We start from the raw sequence: 22,513 nt of genomic DNA on the forward strand, positions 1-22,513 counted from the left end.
ATGCCCCCAAACATCATGGGATTGATGCATCGTGGCTCTGGCTCTTGCCAATTCTGTGACCTTGGTCATGTTCCTCTGCTCCTTTATCACTTCATCCTTCTCTAGCTTTTTAAGGAATCAGCTACTTAAGGATGCTGGGTGGTGGTGCTGCGTCTGGTTTGTGCCACTTCCTGTCTGCATCCCCTCCTAGCAGGGGGTTGGCGCTGCACAAGAAGGGTCCCTCTTCCTGATACCAGGGGCTGGTGCTGCCCTGGCTGTCCTTTAGCAAATGTTGGTGAGCCTGGCAGCTTGAGGGAGGCAGCAACTGTTGGGCTCTGAGCAGGGTGGGGGCCTGCTCCCTCTACATTAGCTCTTCCCCAGCATGAATAAAAACACTCTCTGTGGAAAGCTATGAAAAAGGGAGCTCTTTAACCAGTCAGTGAGAAGACACAGGCAGAATGTTCTAGAACCATGCCTCATTAATCTGAAACTGCCTTCCTCCTGAAGTTTCTCCCTGCTATAGCTGTGAGCCTGGGAAACCCACCTGCACTTTATGACCAGCGTCTTGACCTGATCAGGGGTCAGCACCAGCCCAGAAATGATCATGCCACCTGGCCTATCAGCTCAGCTCATTTCTTCAGCAACTGGAACCAAGATGCAGAGCCAGGAGGAGGATTTCAAGCCCTGGGGTTGTAAAGCCTCGAGAAGCTGGGGGCAGAGGCAGGACCAAGGTCACTGGAGCAACAGGTGAGCAGACCTTCTGAGGGTACAGAAACCTTGAGCCTTGCAGATGGCATTGCAGCTTCCGAGGCACCGAATGCAGCCCAGACAGTGGCCAGCACAGCCTGAGAGGGAGACGGGAGCCACACACAGAGTGGCCGCCCTGCTCCCCTCCCCCCATTGAAGCATGACCTTCCTGCTACCGATTCGATTCCTGTACTGCGAACAGACAGCCTGTTTTTCTGGGGGAGCACCTGTGCTCACAAACCAGCCAAGGGACACCTCCTCACCTTCTTCCCACGCTTCCCTCTCCACCTGGTGATCAGACACTGGCGCCCGTGGAGGCCTCATCCGGTGCTTGGTTCTTATGTCCTTCCCAAGAAACAGAAACCTCTGCCATCCTTGATGGCTTTTTCTGAAGAGGGAAATATTTATTGCAGGTCAGGGACACTTGTAAGAAGGCAAAAAAATCTAACAATGAGAATAAACTACACACCCCTCACCCCAGCTTAGAAGATGAACAGGTAAAACAAATACACGGGTTATGTACAATCATTAAAAAGAGCAGAGTGGTGGAAAAGGAGGAAAAACTGCCAGCAGCCTTCCAGAAGGTTCATATAGGATGTGGAGGAGCACCTTCCCTCCCAGTCCTGGCTGTGCCTCAGGTGAGTGCCTCTGCTGTGGTTCCTGGCCGGCTCCTGATGAAAAAAGTTGAGAGGACACGTAGGGTGACTCTGGACCCCAGGTTTGCTGTGCTCCTCTCAGGGCTGGCTTGCTGAGGACGACGCTGCCCACAGGTGCCCGGCCTGCTCCCAGAGACGAAGGCCATCTCATTCCTATTTCCTAACACACCAGGGAGAAGTTTGGCAAAACCATGTCCCCTCAAGGGAAGATGTGACTTTCTGGGGTCCGTGTACGAATAAATAGCCCACCTGGTCTCAGGTGACCCAACGCTTCAAGCCGAATGGTCCGGTTGCTTCCTCGGGTACCTGAACGTCCTTCGCAAAGTCTAGAATTAGTGGCCAATGACCAGATTGTCCTCGTAGGTGTTCATTGCTTCTATCAGGAAGCCAATCCCCACCAGCCCCCGTCAGATAAGTATCATGTCACTTCTCACAAGACCATCAGGAAGGGACAAATACAGGTCTGTGTCTTTTCTATGAAAAAGGGAGCACAGCACGCCAAGTGTCCTTGAAGAAGAGATCTCAAGGGGCTTGGTCATCCAAGTCCCCAAGTGCCTGAGATCCGCTGCATTCTGCCCGTGAAGCGGCAAGGTGCCCACCGCACCAAAACATGGACATTTCAACCCAGTCCCTCAGATGTCTTTTCGGGGCTGACATGGCCCACGACACCTAGGAAACAGAGTCCAGAGTGCAGGGCAAGCTGGCTGCAGCACGCCGGCTCCTGGTCCCCAGGCAGCCCATGGAAGGTGCCAGCAAACTTAGAGCAGTCAGAAGAGAGAGGCTCCCTCGGGGCAGGGCACAGCAAGGCTGGGCAGGAGTGGAGCCTTCCTGGCTCAGGACCCTCTGCAGGGGGCTCAGTCTCGGTGGCGACGCCAAGTCCCTACCCGCTCCCCGCCTGTGGCAGCAGCAGGAGAGGGGGACGGGGGAGATTCCGGAGGGGCAGGGGCCAGGGCTGCCACAGGGGGCTCCTCGGCTGAGGGCGCGGCGGGAGGGTGCTCGGAGGCAGGCCTGCTGCTGTCCTGACGGTGCTTGCTGCAGAAGATCTGCCCCTCCTTATCTAGAGCCGTGTTCTGGGGAGAAAGGCAGAGACCACGTTACCCTGGCCCAGGCTCAGCTGCCACAGTCAGAGCACGACAGCATGCAGGGGGCCCAGGAGGAGAAGAGGAGAAGTAACCCAGTCTACCAGAGCCTAAAGAGGCAATGGTTTGGGGACACCCCCCTCCAAGCCACTGCCAGTGGCTTCTGGCCCTCCCACAACCCAGGCTGGTGGCCCAGGGAAAAGGCAACTCTGGTGCCATCCGGGTGCCCTGTGGTGGCCAAGGGGGTCCTCTCTGTTCTGAGCCACACCCAATCCTGAGCATCACTGCTCAGGAGATTCCCAGGACACTCGGCAAACCCTCTAAGGCCACTCAGTCTTTGATGGATTACTTGTCTCAAGAAACTTCTCACATGTCATAAACACTGCCCTAGGACCCAAATGGCTGTGTCATCTCTAACAGGCCCGGAAATGTGATGGAGCAATCTCCTCCATTATCTCCACACCTGCTCCTCTCTTCCACTGAGGGGGAGTCTTCATCTTGTCACACCTCAGCGTTTCTAACCTGCCTCAATACAGGAGCAGAGACCCAGCCACGGAATGGCACGGAGTCACTCTGCCCTCTGACCCCTCACTGGGACCCCCGTCCTCATCCCTTCATCCCCCGACTCAGTTCCAGCACTTCTTGCCTGCTTGTCTAGGGACGGCCATCAACCTGCCACCTCGGATTTTCCAAATGTGAGGGAGATGGCAGTTCTCAGGCGCCTTTCGCTAAAGGGGACAGTGATCCAGAGGCAGTTTATCACCTTGTGACTCGGATTCAACAGTTGGCCTTTCCAGAGGCCCCGCAGCCGCCTCCCGGGCCTCGGTGCAGCAGCACCAGCTTCCCCAGGACAATCCCAGGACAGTCCCAGGACAGTCCCAGGACCGGGAGGCGGCAGGCGGGGCAAGGCCCAGGGGAAACCTGCTTCCAGCCCCCGAATCGGAGGCCAGGCCTCCCCCATACCCGAAAACAGGCAGCAAACGCTGATTTTTTTCTACCATTAAGCACAGCACATTCCCGGGTGGAAGAAAGCCACCCTCCACTGTCCCGTTACTTCTCCTTTCCTCCTCCCGGGGCAGCGCGTGAGCGGGCAGCGGTGGCGGTGCGGTTAGTACGTACCGTGGCCCGGGACCTAGGCGGGGGGAGCAAGGCGGCGGCGGGAGCGCGAGAGAAGGGAGGAGAGAAGCGGGGACAGAAACCAGACTTACTTTCAACCGAAGCAACACGGTGGACAGTTTTGTCTATCTTAAACTAAGGAAGCAACCCCAGATGTCCCCCAGGGGCCCCCTGCAGGCGGCCACCCCACCCCCGCGGAGGAGGCGCTCCATGGGCGGGGCCTTTCTCCAGCCGCGGCCCCTGCCGGCAGCAGGGTCCTTGTCATTCCCTTCTCTGCCACGAGATGGCCGCTGCTCATCTGAGGCTGGGATGAGCCCTGGGATGAACAAAGGAGCCACCCCGCAGAATGCACTGTCCTTCCTTAAGCAGGCTGAGGACTAGTCACGAGGAAATGGAAGTATACGCCCCAAACACGGTCCTCCCTGAAACCAGAGCCCTGTCCCATGTAATTATCCTCGCTTATCCCAAGGCTACCTGGCATCAGACCATCTTACTGATAAAAATTCAGCTTTGGAAATGTAGTTGGAGAAACACAACAAAAACCCTCACTAAAACACTGGTAAGATCCCTGTCGTGCCCTAAAGGACGCTCTTGCCCCTGAGGGAAAACAGCAGAACTATTGGAATCCTCCCTCGCACTCGCCAGCTTCTGATCTGGGAAGGATCAGGGAAGGCGGGCAGAGTGCAGAGCTGAGAAGTTTTCACGTAGTTTCCAGGGGCGTGCTCGGTTGGCAGGGAGGATGTCAGGAAGCACCTCATCAGGAGGAAGCTAAGGGCTGCCTGGGAGCAGAGAGTCTGAGAAGCATGCGGGTGGAAAGGGCCGAGAATTAGGAGCTGCTCTGAGGAAGCACAGCACATTGAATACCAGCATTCTGCTTCGGGATTTCCCACAGTCTCAACTGGGTAAAGGAGGAAACTCTGAGGTGCCTCTCAAACTGTCAAATCAAACTGTCAAATAAAATGCAGACAACAGCATCAGCTTTACTTCTTCGACCTTTATTCACCAATTCCTATCCTAAAATCTTCTCAGTGGAGCCTCAAGCATCAACCCTGGGGGCATGGAGGGTCAGAAAACATTGGAGTGATGGGGCAGGAGGGTCCTGTCTGTAGTTGCACAAGAGCTGTCTAATGATTTAGCCACAAAACTCATACACCCCATTTCTACCGTCATCTGTGTCTGCAAGAAACTATATTAGCTCATATATCCCAGTAATGAGGACATATGCATGCCAGGGAAAATCATTTTGTGGTTACTTTTTGACATAAAATGTGTTTAAAACTGCTCAGACGTGTGGTAATGGTGATGAAGATGAAGGCACAGAGCACCACATACGTTCCCCATACAACCATGCCCCAGGTCAGGTCCAGACTGGGCGAGGAAGACCAGGAGGCCTCTTCTTCCTGCCACTTTTGGGAATAAGCCAAAATTCACAGGCTGACTTTGGGCCCTGAGAATGGGTACTGCCAGGGACTAGCTTCATGGATCTCTCCTGTAGGTACTGAATGTGACAGTACCATTCAGCAGTTCCTCAGAGCTGACAGCCTGCAGAGTTGTGTGGGGAACACGAGGTTAGACAGGACCCTGCCAAAAGCACAGAATGACCAGAGAGCATAGCATGCATGTCAACATGCAGCTTCCACAATCACCATTGGAATTACAAATAAAGGGGTGGTGCATTCACACAAGCTTCTCTAGAGCTGAGAAGACTGACAGTTGACTGTTGAACTCCTTCATCAGCAAACGGACAACCACCATTGGAGAACCACATATAGGTTCTGTCTGCATCCTTATCCAGAACACAGGCTGCTCTGGGCCATAAGGTAGAGCAGCCAATCATCCCAGAACCTGACTGACCCCTGAGTTGAAAGGTGCCCCAGCAGATGATCACCGAGTGAATTCTGGGCACAGGGCTGTAGAGATTTTCCCTTCTAAATTATAAGGCTAATAACATAGTTATGTTGATGCCAATGAATCCCTCTTAAGGTTTTTTCATTGCATGCCGACTGTGCCAATTTTTTTTTCCCAGTGCTGGGGACGAAACCCAGGTCCTCTCATTTCTAAACATGTGCCCTTCCACCAAATTGCATCCTCAGCCTGTGCACGCCAATTTTTGACATTTTTCTAAACTTTCCCAGAAGTAGCCTTATGACGTGGGCAGTGGCAAGGCTGCATGCTACTTATCCCACCCCTGATGCCAGCTCTCATGAGGGAGTCATGTGAAAAGCCTTTACACTGTCGGCTCAGTCGGGATGGCTCTTTTCAAAGCGTTTAAGTTGTCATTCTGTGATTGATTGACTCGGGTTTTCCAGGCTTTTGGCAAAATACTGTTAAAACTGCTAGGGGAAAAAACCGCAACTGCAGAGGCTGCCTGCGTCTCTGGCATGGAGTACCCTAAAGTCCTGCAAGTTGTCACAAGGCCCACGCTTTGTCTGGGGAAGGAGGGGACAGCACACTTCCCAGGGAAGCAGGGGGAACTGCGGGGACATGCAGGGCTGCCAAGTGAAGGCAGCCTCCCCCCGGGGAGAGGAGAGTGACAGGCCAGCAGCTGTTACGACTGTGGTGGAGGACCTCAACCAGGACAGCAGAGCAGTTCCCATTCACAAGGGTGTGTTGCACATATATGCACACGCATGTGCTCGTGTGTGTGTGTACTCTGCATCTTCCTACATCAAGTTCCTAGACTACAAGTTTCCGCGAGAAGCCACAGTCTTCCCTCCAGAGGGGAAGGAAACCAACAGAACCTTTCCCAGGGGAGAGGGGCCGCCCCTGAGGCTGGACAGCTGGTAGTGGGTGTATTGACCTCACTTCTGACTCAGTTTCTTCTGCCGTTACTTTCCTTTGGCTTCCCTTATCTTAATGTTACTTTTCACTTTTGTTTGTTGTGTTTATTTATTTAGGTAAGCTTCCTTTAAAAACCTTCTGGAAGCTGGGTGCAGTGGCACATGCCTGTAATCCCAGCTACTCCACAGGAAGATCACAAGTTCCAGGTCCATCTCAGCAATTTAGTGAGAACCCGTCTCAAATAAAATGGGCAGAGGATGAAGCTCAGTGGTACAGCATCCCTGAGTTCAGGCCCCAGTATTGAAAAAAAAAAGTGGAAAAAAAAAACAGTGATTCTTGTTACTTTGTAACATTTTACTAATCATGAAAAAAAAATTTTTAAACGTTGTTCTGTAATTTCAAAAGCTCCCAAACTGTCTTTTACAAAACACCAATTTTTTAAAAATCAAATTTTTCTACCTTTGACTCTTTTATCCCTTAGAATAATGTGTGAATCCTAGAGTAGGCCTTTGCTCACAATGCACACCCCATTGGGGCTTTCTCTCTAAACAAGACAGGGAGACAAGGCGGAGGCTGCCGCCCAGGAGCTCCTGGCACCTGGACCTGTCAGTCTGGCTTCCTTGGCACCTGCAGGCACCACCCCCAGTGCCCAAAGCCTGGGAAGTTGAGTGCCCTCCATGTGTAAGCCCATCCTCCCGTGAACATAGGAACGTGGAAGGCACCGACTTCCCAGCGAGCTGAGCTCTTGGCTTAGAGGACTCGAGGCCAGCTCAGCAGTCAGGCCAGATGCCATGGCTCCCTGTGGCAGATCCTGTGCCCCACTTACCATGATGACAGAAACCCCGGTGGTAGTGCTGCTCTGTTTGGGAAGCGCGTTATTAAAGTGCTGCTTTAGTTTACCTGTGACCTCAGCGTGCATGTTGTTCTCCTGGGAAGTGTCGTCCTGCAGAAAAGAAAAGAATCACACACAGTGGTCTCTGATCCTCACACGGAAGCCTTCTTTCCTGTAGCAGTTACCACCCAACCAACCTCCTCTTCCTTAAATAGGCCCATCCTAGCCACAGGAGTAAGGGAACAGTGATCTTTCAAAAATTATTATTGGGGGCTGGGGTTGTAACCCAGTGGTAGAACACTTGCCTAGCATCCACGAGGCAATGGCTCGATCCTCAGCAACACACACACAATTATTGTTATGATTCAGAAATGTCACGCACTCAGAAAGACCCTAGACCATTCACTCCACTCCTGAGAACTAGAAAAGACCAAGGAGCCAGCACAGGTCTCCAATGGACAAGGAGGACAGTCATTAGGCTTCCGAGACCCTCTTTCGAGGCACATAATTTAGCTTGATCCCTCCTATGGCAACATGGAAAACAATTCACTATATCATTTTCATCAAGAATTCATGCCTGGCATGGTGGTGCATGCCAATAGCCTCAGCTGCTCAGAAGGCTGAGCCAGGAGAATCTTTTGAGCCCAAAAGCTTGAAGCCAACCTGGGCAGCATAGCAAGAACCCCTCTTTTAAGTTAAAAGAAAAAAAAAAAGACAGTGGGAGGTTAGGAGCACGTGATCAGCAGAGGGAGGGCCCAGGGCGCCCCCAAGTCAACAAGAGCCCTTGGCTGTACATGAACTCTCTGGAGACTCCCACATTTACAATTTAGTTTGCTGTGTTTACAATAAGCTTGGAGGAAATGCTAGTCTACATCACACACCTCCGCCTGCCTCTGGAAGGGACTCAAACTCGCTGTCCCACAAGGGCTCTCCTATGACCATGTGGACACACCGATCACAGTCTGAACATGCTCATCTCTGGGGCAAATCCTGAAAACCCAGAACTACAGGAGGCAAGACCTTCAAGGCTCCTGAGAACACTGCCAGCCTCCTCACTGTGAAGATGAGGAACTGAGGGCTAGAGGTTATCTGCCTAGGTTACCCACAGAGCAGGATCTAAGACTCTGGCACCCTGGTGTCAACTAACTTCTTCCAGAGAGCTCTCTGTATGCTACTTGCTCATTAGGAAAGGCAGGGATTCCAGATGCTGCAGAGTGTGCACACACAGTTTTGGTGTACAAAACAGAGCAAGGGGCAGACATCCATTCCCTGGGAAGGTGGGTACTTACTGACACCCAGGGGTGACTCAAGATTTGTCCCGCAGTACACCGAGCTTCAACGTTTACCTGAAGCATTTGACTTATTAATTCCTATAAAAAAAGAAAGAAGACCACAGAGAAGGAAAAAGGAGAAAATTTCAGAATATAGAAACCTGAGCTTGCATCAAGCACTTCAGGGAACAGGCCACATAGCTGCTCAGACACTGAATGTGAAAGCCACACTCTTTGTGCCCACTAGTCATTTACCAGAGCCATCCACCTGCGTCACCGGCAGTGCAAGAGAAGGCTTCTCTCAGGCCTCCATGAAATCAAGATGTTCTCCGCTAGGAGTTCTGGGTTGTTGTCACTCCACAGGGTCCTGCTGCAGTATTTGGTCCTTTTGCCAATTCAGCAAGACTTGTGAGTTTATTCTTCTATTCTGATAGGCACCCACATAGTTCTTTTTTTTTTCACTTTTTTTTTTTTGGATATACATAATGGTAGAGTGTATTTTGACATTCTACATACATGGAGTATAACTTCCCATTTCTATGGTTGTATATGATGGGGAGTCATACTGGTTGTGTATTCGTATGTGAACATGGGAAAGTTATGCCCAATTCATTCTACTATCGTTCCTATTCCCATCCCTTCTCTCTTCCCTTCATTTCCCTTTTCTAATCCAATGAACTTCTATTGTCCCCTCCCACCCCATATTTATTGTGTGTTATCATCCACATATATCAGAGAGAACATTTGGCCTTTGATTTTTTGGGATTGGCTTATTTCGCTTAGCATGATACTCTCCAGTTCCATCCGTTTACCAGCAAATGCCATAATCTTATTCTTCTTTCTGGCTAATATTCCATTGTGTATATGTACCACATTTTCTTTATCCAGTCATCTGTTGAAGGGCACCTAGATTGGTTCCATAGTTTGGCTATTGTGAATTGAGCTGCTATAAATATTGATGTGGCTTTGTCACTGTAGTATTCTGATTTTAAGTCCTTTGGGTATATACTGAGGAGTGGGATAACTGGGTCAAATGGCGATTCCATTCCAAGTTTTGTGAGGAATCTCCACTCTGCTTTCTAGTGTGGTTGCACCAATTTGCAGTCCCACCAGCAATGTATGAATGAATGTACCGTTTCCTCCAAATCCTCGCCAACATTTATTGTTAGCTGCCAATACATACTTTGTGAGTTAATGAAAGAATGAATGTTTAGAGGAACAAGGTAGGCATGGTGGACCAGGAAGACAGTCAGTTAGGCTTTCAGCATTTGGTTAAGAACTTCAGGGACTTTCCCATAGGATGGTGGACTTAAAGAAGTCCTGGACCTACATGCCCCATGTGACACGCGAGTACCCCATGACACAGCTCAACCCACAGAGTCAGGCCTAGACGGTACCTTGGCTGAATCTGTGATGTTATCCCAGTAGGGTGCTGGAAACTCCAGCTTCCCAGCCAAGATCTGGTCGAAGAGGTCTTCCTGGAGATTGTTCTCACTAAGTGACAAAGAAATGGGAGAAAAGTCAAGTCACCCAACAGTTTTTCAAAGAAATGCTCACGGGAAGTGGAGTCAGTCTCCCTGGCTTGGGCCTTTCATGTCTCAGCGTGTGTCACAACTGCAGTCACAATCTTTCCTTTTAGACAAGGAGACAAAGAGCATTTCTGCAGGCCTGGGAACGAGAGAAACAGGTGATAACTTAAGAAATTCACTGAACGAATGCCGAGTTTCTGTTTGGGAAGATGAAAAAGTTCTGGAGATGATGGTAGGGATGGCTGCACAATGAGAGTCCTCTGTGCCACTACCCCATACACTTAAAGATGGTTAAGATGGAGGCCATGTACCTGTCATCCCAGCTGTGAGGGAGGCTGAGGCAGGAGGCTCACTGGAGCCCACAAGTTTAAGATCAGCCTGGGCAACACAAAGAGACCCTGCCTGGATGAGTGGAGTGGGGGCAGTTAGGATGGCAAATTCAATCTCATGGAGATTTACCACAATAAAAAAATGACTCACAAAAAACAAAAAAACAGAAATCTACAAGTGGTGGAAATTTTCATTTCAAGAAAAAATGAAAACAAAAACCAGTCCTCACTTCTCTCTCATGGCGGAGTAGAGAAGCAGCAAACCTGAGTCAGATACACGTGACCGTCCTCTTTCTATGTTTCTAAGAAAACAGCAAAGATCAGTGAAACAGCTGACCTATGGAGAAGTCGAGGGAGCGCAGAATCTGGATCCAACATCCATGACTGAATCAGCTCCCCACTAAGACTTGACTCTCTCAGACCCCAAGGAAGAGCCTCCCCCAGGAGGCACCTGAGATTACATAGACCCAGCAAACCCACCTTGGCGGCTCCCAGGTGGGCATCCCCCACAAGCCCCCGTGCAGAGGGTCCTACCCCACAGGTGCACGCTATGCACAGTGCTGCCTGATGAAGAAATGACTCGAGTTTCAGATGAAGGCACCAGGAAATGTGAACACACCAGTGGGAAAGTCAGGCTCTTGGCAATTCCTTGGCAGCCACAGCGCTGTGGGCACACAGATGGCTGGAGTGAGGGACAGAGGGAGGGACAAGTCTTTCTCTTTCTGGGACCATTACTGGGCCCCATCAGAAAATTCAGAATGGGTGGCTTGGACCAAGATCAACGTCCAGAAGTGGAAGCTGTACTTCCGGCAAGTGTGTGGCATGTCCCGGAATTTCTCCACCCAGCCTTCAGGGTTTTGCTCTCAGAGAGGGACAAAGACAACCGCGGTGTCCCTAGATGTAGATGGTTTATGACAGTGTCTAGAGACAAATTCTAGGGCTCCGTGATAAGGCAGCCTCGTTTTTGTTCTATTTAAAAAAGAGGAGTTTGTGAGCTTTGTGAAGACCTGGGCTTTGAACCACACCCAGCCTGATGGACATCTGTGGGTCCGTGCAGCCTGGACAAAGGCACGGCGAGAAGGTCAGGCTGGACATCCAGGCATGGGAGAGACCCTCCCTCTTGTCTGAAGAGTGACCTTCTGGGACACATGGATTTCCTTGTAGGTTTCTTTCACTGTTACATCCCTACAACTGCACTCAGCTCAACACCCCTTTCACAATGAGTGAAGAACACACAGAGGGACACAATGAGATTTTACAGGAGCCTTCAGAAAACCAGAGGACAACAGACCGTGTTAGGAGAAGACAGAAAAAAAAATGATCTATTTCTGAAATTGTTCCTTCAAGCTCTCCCTCCTTATTCCACTGATCTCACCTTGATTTCCTTGGGAATCTCAAATAGCCTACGTTCTGTCAATCTGTTTAGCTTTCTTGTTGTTCATAAGTAACTGGATGCTTTCAGAAGGACTGTGGCACTTGGAGCTGTCACCCAAGTCAACAAATAAAACCCTGGGGCATCTCGGCAACTACAGCAGGAGGGACCCCAAAGCATGACCTGCAAGACCTGTAGCACCCACTGGAAGAAGAGAAAGCCAAAGATAACCCATCAGCTACTCTGAACCCACACTGGATGTATTGTCACAGGGACACTCTGCCACCTGGCTGAGATGCTTCTGGCACTTTTTAATTCTAAAACAACACAGCCCCTGGAAGCAGGTGCTGGATGTCGAAAACTGACCAGTAAGAAAAACCTCAAAACAACAAAAGAATCAGTGCACACCCCCTGTCCAGGGACAAGTCATCCCCGGTCAGACAAGGTAAGGCGGGCCACGACTGAAGTCCCAGGGCCTCAGTTAAGGAGTGAAGAGAAACATCAAGAACCCTCGTTCTGCCCTATGAATACTTCTTGTCAGTGGCCCTAAGAACAGATTTGCCTAGGCAGCAACGGAAATTTGGAGAGCTCTCAAAAACCAATCTCCTTCCTAGTACAGATGAATCTGAGTGAAAAAAAGAGTGGAGGAGAACACGTCAAACCAGGGCTAAACCTTAAAACCTTGGAAGAAGAAAGAATGAGAGACTTGGTGGTCAGAGACGCTGAAACTGGAATTTCCAAATAACAATTTCAGCTCAGAAGTTTTAGGTTTAAGTTGCCTTCTAAATAAAGCAAAAAATAAATATTGATATATTTGTTTAAAGAACTTTTACTTCAGGTACAAATTTATGTAGATAATCTATTTTACACCATAATCATTTATCTTTTGAGTTCCCAATTCCATAACATTCCAATACTTTTTTATACTATAACGATAGGAAATCTACTTACAACCTCTCTGTATGCTGTACAGAGGTTCTGTAACTAGTGTTTAATAGCACAGACTCTGTTTCAACACAATGATATGAAGGAGGGAAAGCATTTTCTTTAACTTTGGAAGAGGGTTATCCGGGGCTGTTGGGGTCGGCTTCTGCATAGCAGGGCAGCTTTCAGTGTAGCCAACCGATTCTCATTAGCCAAGGTCCCATCTAGATCCCACAAAGAAGCTGCTGCCCACTGGGTAGCCATCCATAAGCACATACTGCTCCATTGGAGTTTCACTTGTTAAAAAGTAAAAAAAAAAAAAAGTCTTTAAAAAAAAAAAAAGGCAGCAAATCCCCAGACCAAGGACCCACCCAGGCTGCACTGGTGACCACAAACACTAGAGGGAGTCGTGAGCACACATTCCTGTAAACCTGATCCCCAGGGTCCTTCCCTGCGGATCTCCACTTGTCTAGCCTCCAGGGAAATGGCTGCAAAGAGCCCCAGGACCACCTGCTACCAAAATTGGCTCCTCTTCTGCATTACACTAGTTCTCACTCAATGGGTTGTCACTAAAACCAGCCAGGGCCCAGCGTGACTGTAAAAAATGGCCAGGAATATGTTGCCCTCGCTCTGACAGACTCGCTTTCTTCACTTTCCCCCACATTTACTCCAGAGTTAGCTACTAGAATTGATCTGATCAATAGTGACAAGGGTGAGGTGAGCAGAGACAGACTGGGAAAGGGACAGGGCGGTAGAACTCGTCTTCTCTCTGGCTGCTTCTGGGAATCCTGCCTCCAACATCATGAGAAGCCCAGGCCAGCCCAGTGGATGATGGAAAGACATGTGGCCAGGTCATCTCTGTTGTCCCAGCGGACATCCAGCCCATTATCAGGCACATGAGTGAGGCCACGCTAGACCACCACGTCACACCATGTCAGTACGGAACCACCTAATCAACCCACAGAATTGTTTCACACCCCTAACTGTGGAGTGGTTACTTGGCAAAAGCTAACTACCAGGTGCACTAATCCTACAGCCCATGAAACCCACCTGAGCATGACCTTGAAGGAAGACCATGATGTTGATGGCTAGATGGACAGACTGTCCTCCTATAAAACTCTCCCATACCTCAAGGTCCCACTCCACTGTTCCATCTTACTTTCAACATTTTATGATTTCTAGCCCTCAACTAAGCATGTCCTCGAGCTTTAGTCTTGATCAATATTTCTGTGATGGTTTCTAGACCATAAAACTCACAAAGCAAAGACTAACATCTCTGTGTCAATCTTCTGCTGATGGCAAAAAACAAACAAACAAACAAAAAAACATTGTTCAACTTAGTTAAAAACCTTTCAACTCTTCTGTATGCTTGAAAGTTTTCATATTCAAATGAGAGAAAAGATAAACCTATTTTTCACTTACTGACCCAAGACAACACTATAAACACCAAGACCAAATTCTGGTGTCTCCCCAGAATTCATATGTTGAAACTGATCCCCAATGTGATGGCATGAGGAAGTGGGAGGTGACAGATCACAAAGGCAAAGTCTTCATGAATGGGGTTAGTGTCCTGGTAAAGGATCTTAGAGAGCCCCCCCCCCACCCTTTTCTTTCTGCTATGTGATGGTGCAGGGAGAAAATGGCTATCTATAAACAGAAGGTGTTTCCCCCAACAGACACCAAATCTGCTGGTGCCTTCATCTTGTACTTCCTGTCTCCAGAACTGGGAGGATTAATTTCCATTGCTTCTAAGCTACCCAGACTGGGGCATTTTGTTACAGCAGCAGGAACAGACTTAAACACACCACAGCCACAGGGATTAGGCTCTGTCCCCACTTTATTCCCAGCACTTAGAAGAGTAGCTGCCCTACAGCAGTTATTCAACAAATGAATCTAAAATGATTAAAGGGATTAAAATAAAAACAACACTCAAGGAAACAGAAGAAAATCAAATGTGCATTGTGAGATGAACTTTGGCTTCAAAGTCATTCATTTGCTCCAGAGAGAGAAATGACACTGACCAGAAGAGCTGCAGCCAAGCCCCTCACTTTTGCCAGGACCCAGGCTGCTAGGTGAAGAAGGGTGCAAAGCCCTGGACTATCATCTGTGGCCACCTCCACTCCACCAGGGGAGGCATGTAGTGGTCAGGAGCTCGTTCTCAGGCATGCTGATGCCAAAAGTTACTTGTGATTCTACTTCTTTACTGAATAGCATGTGAAGGGCGGCTAAAATGAATATAAAAAGAGAGTGCCTGTTTCTGTAAGAACAAAGTTGAAAACTTTGTAAAGATTATACAAAAAGTGAACTGTTTAAGAAAAAACTATCAAATTAAGTAAAAGTGACCATTATTGACAACTGGGGGTAAAAGTCTACCTGAAAGGATTCAGCTACTTCACAAGGATTTTTAAGTTGTACTCTTATTTAAAAAGACTGAGAAACTAGAAATCGTAGACCCTGAATTATGGATATACTGTATGAAAGAATGGCCACAAGAAACTCAGGACCATACGCAAAGCAGAGGCCTTGCCTCTTATCTGAAGTGTGGTCAGGCTGGGGTGTAGCTAGAGCGGGTGCTCAGCAGGTATGAAGTCCAACTCCTAAAACAAAACAAAACAAACCAACAAAAAAGGTGTGGTCAATGAATACACATTGACAGGCTGTAAATTAAGATGGAAAAGTGAAAGATGCATTTGCAATATTTAACATTTTTATTGGCCAACCAGTTTCTGATCCCAACTGCCAGGAATAAAGCATCCGAGAATGTACAATCCCAATAGAGTCACCCAAAGCACCACTGACCTTCGGAATGGTGGGAATCCACATAGAAGTATGTAGGTGATCACACCAGCCGCCCAAATGTCCACCTTCAGGCCATAGCTGGGGAAACAGAGGAAGGAAGGAATATGATACAGCCCCCAAATACCCTCCATGGAAGGAAAAATCAGGGGTCATCAAAGTGTTCATTTCCTGTAGAAGAATGAATCAGCCTTTGGTCAAAGTCATCTGTTTCTCTTTCAACCTAACCACAATCTTGGAGACTCTTGTTCAATGACTAACACTGTCTCGGGGGCAAAAGTCTCAGCGTAGGACTCTTGGCCAGGTAAACACAAACTCAAGTTCCTGACGTCCAAGTCACAGTGCAGGTCGTGCTCTCTCGCTGCCTCGCATTCTCGCCCTCACAGGAAGCACTCGACACACAAGCACAGTTGCCACAAAAATGTACGTTCTCCCCCAGAGTCGGAGCACTAACCACCACCAGGGCTCTCACCCGGTCTCAGCGATGATTTCAGGGGCCACGTACGTCGGCGTGCCACAGACCGTGTACAAAGGGCCTTCCACCACCGTGGCCAGCCCAAAGTCTCCCAGTTTCAAAGACTTGGTTCCATCGGGATATTCACACACCTGCAACAGAAAGCATCCTACAGTCAGAAGGTTCCCCCAAAGCAACTTCAAGAGGGCCCTTAAAATGAAGCAGAAAAGACAGGTACACTTATCAATCAACTCAGAAGAATTTACTCCGTGTGATATGAACACCACGAGTTGCCTCTGATCTTTGATTCTTCTCTTCAGGGATTTTGCTTGACTGTGAAATTTGGAAGACATTGTTTTCCATCTTTGCAGAAAGTCAACTACCCTAGGAACCTAAGGAACCACTGTGCTTGCTCCCACAGACAGGTGGCTGCTTATGTGATGGGCTTGAGGGGCCTGGAAGCCTGGAGGCAGGAAACTGACCTTTATTTAGTACAGTGTGCAAGGCACTGGACAGCCAATGAAAGGGTGCTTATTAAACCACCAAAGTACTTTAGGAGTCATTAAAGTTTAGGAAATAAAATAAGGGGTGAGGATGACAGCCTTGTTTTCTATACAATGATAAAATATAAAATATAAATATCATAAACTTTTTGTTTGTTTTGTGGTGCTGGGGATGGAACCCAGGACTAAACAAACACTCTACTACTGAGCTACACCCCTAGCCCAAAATGCAAATATTATATAGGGGAAAACCCTGGAAGTTTGGGGGGTGGGGAATGGACTTTGGGATTAGTCTCCATCTGAATCACAGCTCTACTCATCTCCTGGCTGTATGACCTGTGAACATCGCTTCACCTCTTTGAGCAGATCTGGGAAGTGCAGAGATACTCAGCCTTTCCTGGTGGAGCTGGTGTGAAGGCATACTGCGGCAAACACAGATCAGGGTTCAGTAAACACTGCCTCCAGTCCCTGGAGGATTGGCTGACGACATAATTATCACCCAGGAAAAGGTTTAAAAACGCTGGTGAAGAGGTGAACATATATGCTTCAACTGAAGCATGTCTGCAGTGGTATCAAGAATCTTAACATTGTTCACAACCTTTGACCCAGTAAATCTGCATGAAAAAAATCTATCCTAAGGGAAAAGGGACAGACCCAAAGGCCCCACACAGGGGCGTTAATATCAGAATTTACGTATGATTAGAAACTGGAAGCAACATAAATCTCTAACAGGGCTGTGGTATTTATAGTGACTTGTATAGTAAAATATTATACAGTTGCTAATAAGCACTTTTCAAGTAAATATCATATGAACGACATTCAATATATTATATAAAGTAAAAAAATCATATATGAAATATAATGCCCCAAATGTTAACAAGAGGTTGCATTAAGAATTATCTTAATTTTCTTATTTATGCTTTTCAGTAGTTTGCAAAACATTTATAATGACCATGTATTAGTTCTATAATTAAGAAAAATGATTTTTATATAAAAGCAACTTTTCCTTATGGGATAAAAATCTGAAAGCTACATTCTAAATCAATAGCTTCAGAAGCAAGCACACACACATATACATGTGTCTGTATGTATGCAAATATGTATATATGTATATACTCGTGTACATATATATGTTTGTATATATAAACAGCGTAATTTGGATTTGACTGTGTAGTCTTTTTAAAATTTTTTCTTTTAGTTGTAGATGGACACAATACCTTTATTTATTTGTTGTTTATTTTATGTTGTGCTGGGGAACGAACCCAGTGCCTCACACATGCTAGGCAAGTGTTCTACTCCTGAGCCACAACCCCAGCCCCCTATGTAGTCTTTAATTTGCTGATATCATCTTTCTCTTGGGTGCCTACTTTAAAAATGATGAATTTCAGGACTAGGGCTGGGGCTCAGTGGTAGCGCATTTGCCTGGCATGTGTGAGGCACTGGGTTCGATTCTCAGCACCACATATATATATTTTTTTATTGGTTGTTCAAAACATTACAAAGCTCTTGACATATCATATTTCATACATTTGATTCAAGTGGGTTATGAACTCCCATTTTTACCCCGTATACAGATTGCAGAATCACATCGGTTACACATCCACGTTTTTACATCTTGCCGTACTAGTGACTGTTGTATTCTGCTATCTTTCCTATCCTCTACTATCCCCCCGCCTCCCATCTTCTCTCTCTACCCCATCTACTGTAATTCATTTCTCTCCCTTGATTTTTTTCCCTTTCCCCTCACATCCTCTTGTATGTAATTTTTGTATAACCCTGAGGGTCTCCTTCCATTTCCATGCAATTTCCCTTCTCTCCCCCTTTCCCTCCCACCTCTCGTCCCTGTTTAATGTTAATCTTTTTTTCATGCTCTTCCTCCCTGCTGTTTTTAGTTGCTCTCCTTATATCAAAGAAGACATTTGGCATTTGTTTTTTAGGGATTGGCTAGCTTCACTTAGCATAATCTGCTCCAATGCCATCCATTTCCCTGCAAATTCCATGATTTTGTCATTTTTTAGTGCTGAGTAATACTCCATTGTGTATAAATGCCACATTTTTTAATCCATTCATCTATTGAAGGTCAGCACCACATATAAATAAATAAAATAAAGGTCTATCAGCAACTAAAATATATATGTGTGTATATGTGTGTGTGTGTGTATAATTTAAAAATAAATAACGAATTTCAGAGAAAAGTAATTTCAGAGACCTCATCTACCCTGCCTTTCTCTGTTTGTATATTAAGTATATTTTGTTTGCTTTTGCTCTCATTTTACCATAGTAAAATGACCCAGATTTTCCTCTCAACCACTACTAACTAGAGGAGGAGAAAAGTCTAGAAAATGTTCTTTCCAGACAAGGATGCTAACAATGTCATCTGTTAGTCTGAAACTTGGTGATGGCTGATTTATAAGGTCAGCAACAAAAAGCATCAAGATCCCAGGGCTCCCCATGCCAAGTGTTCCCCAGGCTTTACAGGTATTTTGTAAAGTATGACAGCATAACACCTCCCTTACCTGCAAATACCTCATCTGAGTAAGAACAGTTTTTACCTTGGTATTTTCATCACTTCTTCCATGCTTATTATATATACATCTTTATGACTTAAAAGTATCATAGGAGGATTAGTGGTGAGAATTTTATGTCCAGCTCAGATATTTATATTTTGAGTCAGCAAAAACATATTCAAAGATATTAATGATTTAGCCTAAAGTCCCAGAGTCTAGGTTCTTACTTATCTCAGACTTAAGACAACTTTCTGTTCATTAGACTTAGACGTAGACATTAACAAGAACAGTCTACTATAATTACAGTTAGGATTTATGATGCATTTACTGAAACCCAGACATTAGAAATTCCCTAAGTAACTTCAGCGATAAGAACATTATAAGCACAATTTCCTAAATGTCTGTATTGTGAGTCAAAAAAAAATCTTACTGATGTCATTGTTATTTTGTTTATACAACTTAAAAACACACTCATTAGGTACCAGTTTTGAAAAATAGCGTTTATATTAAACACTCAATTTGGAGATGCCTAGGGGTATTTTAGAGTTGCTGTTGGAATCTCAAAAGTCCCTGAAGCCCCATTTTTCACATCCCCATAAAGAATTCAGAGTCAGATGCAGGAGCATAAGTAGGAAGGGATTAAACAGTCTATAGTCGCTGGATTATATCTGGGCAAGTGGTGCTCCTTGACCAAACACCAAAAGGGATGTGCCCTGAGGGGCAGACAAGCCTGATTCATCTCTCCCCAATGCTACACACAAAAGAAAATATGTAAAATATGAGTCACTTTCAAATCTTACCTGGAGATTCTCTTCAAAGAAGGAAGAAAAATTAAATATATATTGTATTTATAGCATTCCTTTTAAAAAACTGACTTCAGGGCTGGGGGTGTAGCTCAGTGATAGAGCACCTGCCCAGTGCGCCCCAGGCCCTGGCTTCCCTCCCCAGCACTGCCAAAAGAAATAAAGAAAACTGACTTCAGGGCTGGGGGGTATAACTCGGTCGTGGAGCACTTCGCTAGCATCATTCCTAAAGCCCTGGGTTCCTCCCCCAGCACCAAAAAAAAAAAAAAAAAAGAGTGAGAAGAAACGAAACTGACAATTGACCTTAATCATGAGGTGAATAAATGAACAGGGACTCTGTAGCTAAAAATATTCTCCCAAACTTTATCTTAGTGGACTTCTGTAGTGAGCCCACTGGGCAATTACAGCACTATTATTTCCATTTCACAGATGAGGAAACTGAGACACAACAGCAGAACTCCAGCTATCGATAAGTGGCCAAACAGGGTTTTCAGCCAGGACCCTTGCTACCGACTTCCTTTCTCACAGCCACACCATTCTGCAGTACACCCTGCCTCTGAACACGACTGCCAGAGCCCTGACGGCCGGCTGCACGTGCACAGATTGGGAGTGGATTTCAAAGGCAACGGTGAGAGCTCCAGCCCCGCAGTGTTCAAATGCCCCACCACACACCGAGAGATGCTCTGACAAAAGTTGCTCTTGGAATGCAAAAATAAAATATGTGAGGAATGCAGGTCCCCCATAACAAGTGAGCACTGCATGCTCTCTAAATAAAATGTCAGGGTCATGATTTAGAAGGACTTCAAATAGGAGAAACCAACCCTCTTCTCTCCCCTGTCCCCAGAACTCCTGGAAAAGGTGGAATTTATCACTGGTCTCTCATAGTTAACTCTGACAGAGCACTGCCGGGCTGTAACTCACAGCATTAACGGCCACCCTGTGCTCCCTGACACAGCGACCCATACATCTCTGCTGGCAGGGTTTTAAATCATGACACTGCTACCAGGGAAGGGGATGCAAATCAGATGTCTGAATGCTCTGCTGTTTAAAGACTGAATTAGTTCCTAGACAGGGAGAGGCTGGCAGTTGCTCCGGGTATTTCTGTTTAGGGTCCCGATGACACTTTTTCCTCCAAGGCCAAGGCAGACCTGCTGACTAAGCCTAGAGGCAGATGAGTGAGCCAGTAGGTTTTCAATGGCTGGCACACCTTACTTACGTATGTGCATCTGAGGCTGTTTCTGGGCCTGATCCCCTGGCCTTGCTACGTCACACATCAGCATCACCTGAATGTCAGTTTTATCATGTTCATTCTCCCCTTTGGGTAGCACATGGAGGTTGGTTCAGATTTTGGAAGAGGTGAACATTCATTTAGGACAGATTAGACTAGATAAGAAACTTGATTCCGATTTCCTGATCACTTCTCTGATGTTAGAAACAGCCATACTGATCATATCATCTATCCTTGATGTACGACATGAGGAGGGAATACTGGGTTCAGATTCTCAGGAGACTTCATAAGTGTTAAGAAACCGAGTGGCAGGCAGAGGGTGGAGCTCCCTGGTACAGTGCTTGCCTCATATGCACAAGGCCATGGGTTCCTGCCCCCCGCCCCCAGCACTGCATAGAAACAAACCAGCCAGCGGGTGGGAGAGGGAGCAGGAGGGGTAGTGAGTGGGACCAATGAGTTGGAAAATGGACACTCTGTAATGCCCATCTCCTTCCTCCCTGGGCCTTGGCAATCAGAGCTGTAGGACAGGTTGGCTCAGGGTAACCAGTCCTTCCCCAGAAATCTATGGCTTGCATGTTCACAGAGAACAGTAATGACTGGGTCCACTAGGCTGAATGGACTGTGCAGAGCAAGGAGTCAAGGGGCATTCTCAATAATACAAAACTACAGCCACATCTGGAGAAAGCCCTGTCACCTTTGCTTGTAAAGCCCCTGGCCAAGCTCAGTCAGACAGTGGAGGGGCCTGGCAGCTGCTACTAGACGTAATAGTGAGAAGTCTGTTTGGAGACATGAACACCACACTTTTGCTTTTATCCTGAGGCTTAACTTGCACCTCTCTTTTCCTCATTAGAGTTTGAAGACAGAGTCAGAATGTAACTTTTTTTTTTTTAATACAGCAGGGATTTTTTTTCCAATTGGAACATGTAAAAAAGAAATTCAGGTTGAATATGCCGTATCAAAAAGGTTTGGGGGGCTATGGATATAGCTCGTGGTGGAACACTTGCTTAGCATGTTCAAAGTCCCAAGATTCATTCCAGCAAATAAGCCATATTAGTGGACAAGGACTATGTGCATACATAGTCCTCGCTACACAGGAAACTAAGGCAGTAGGGTGGTTGGAGCCCAGGAGATTGAGGCCAGTCTGAGCAACGTAGTGAGATCCCTTCTCTTAAAAAACAAATGCACAAAAGGGGGAGGGAAAAGGGAGGATCATGAACCAAAATCAATTTCCATGCATGTCTGAGTTTGTTAGGATGAACCCAACTACAGTGTATAACTACTGAGACCTAGTTATCAAGGAAAAAAAAGTGGAAAAAAAAACAGTAAATCTGTCTCCCCATCAGTTGATGCAAAACCTTGACACTAAAGAATTTGTTCACTTATTTAAAAAAAAATGCACAGAACCATAAATGTTTTATATTTTGGAATATTTGCATATATATAATATTTAGGGGATGAGGTCCAAGTTCAACACAAATTAATTTATGTTTCATTTACAATATTTTAAATACTTTTGTTCATGAAACAAAGTTTCATGGTGTGGAATATTGTGACACATTGGTACTTAAAAGTTGCACACTTTGGAGGATTTTGGATTTTGAATTTTG

At 46.7% G+C, this 22,513-nt stretch overlaps 1 protein-coding gene across 9 annotated transcripts in view; it reads right to left on the reverse strand.

Moving 5' to 3' along the window:
* Positions 1-1,091: 1,091 nt before the first annotated feature.
* The window catches only part of DCLK2 (doublecortin like kinase 2), a 152,181-nt gene continuing 130,759 nt past the window's right edge, over positions 1,092-22,513 (reverse strand). For 2 of the 9 annotated variants that reach the window (XM_081304759.1, XM_081304758.1), the window contains exons 11-16: positions 15,884-16,017; positions 15,415-15,492; positions 9,859-9,955; positions 8,480-8,560; positions 7,185-7,301; positions 1,092-2,452 (exon numbers count right to left, since the gene is read on the reverse strand). In XM_081304759.1, the coding sequence (XP_081160885.1) occupies positions 2,237-2,452; positions 7,185-7,301; positions 8,480-8,560; positions 9,859-9,955; positions 15,415-15,492; positions 15,884-16,017 (723 nt within the window). In that variant the 3' untranslated portion in view covers positions 1,092-2,236. Of the gene's footprint in view, positions 2,453-4,441; positions 7,302-8,479; positions 8,561-9,858; positions 9,956-15,414; positions 15,493-15,883; positions 16,018-22,513 lie in introns of those variants that run through there. The other 7 variants (XR_014023359.1, XM_081304761.1, XR_014023360.1 and 4 more) reach the window with 7 other exon arrangements.

Source organism: Spermophilus citellus, assembly GCF_964194105.1.
Source record: "Spermophilus citellus genome assembly, chromosome: 8".
In the NCBI taxonomy this organism is placed as follows: Eukaryota; Metazoa; Chordata; class Mammalia; order Rodentia; family Sciuridae; genus Spermophilus; species Spermophilus citellus.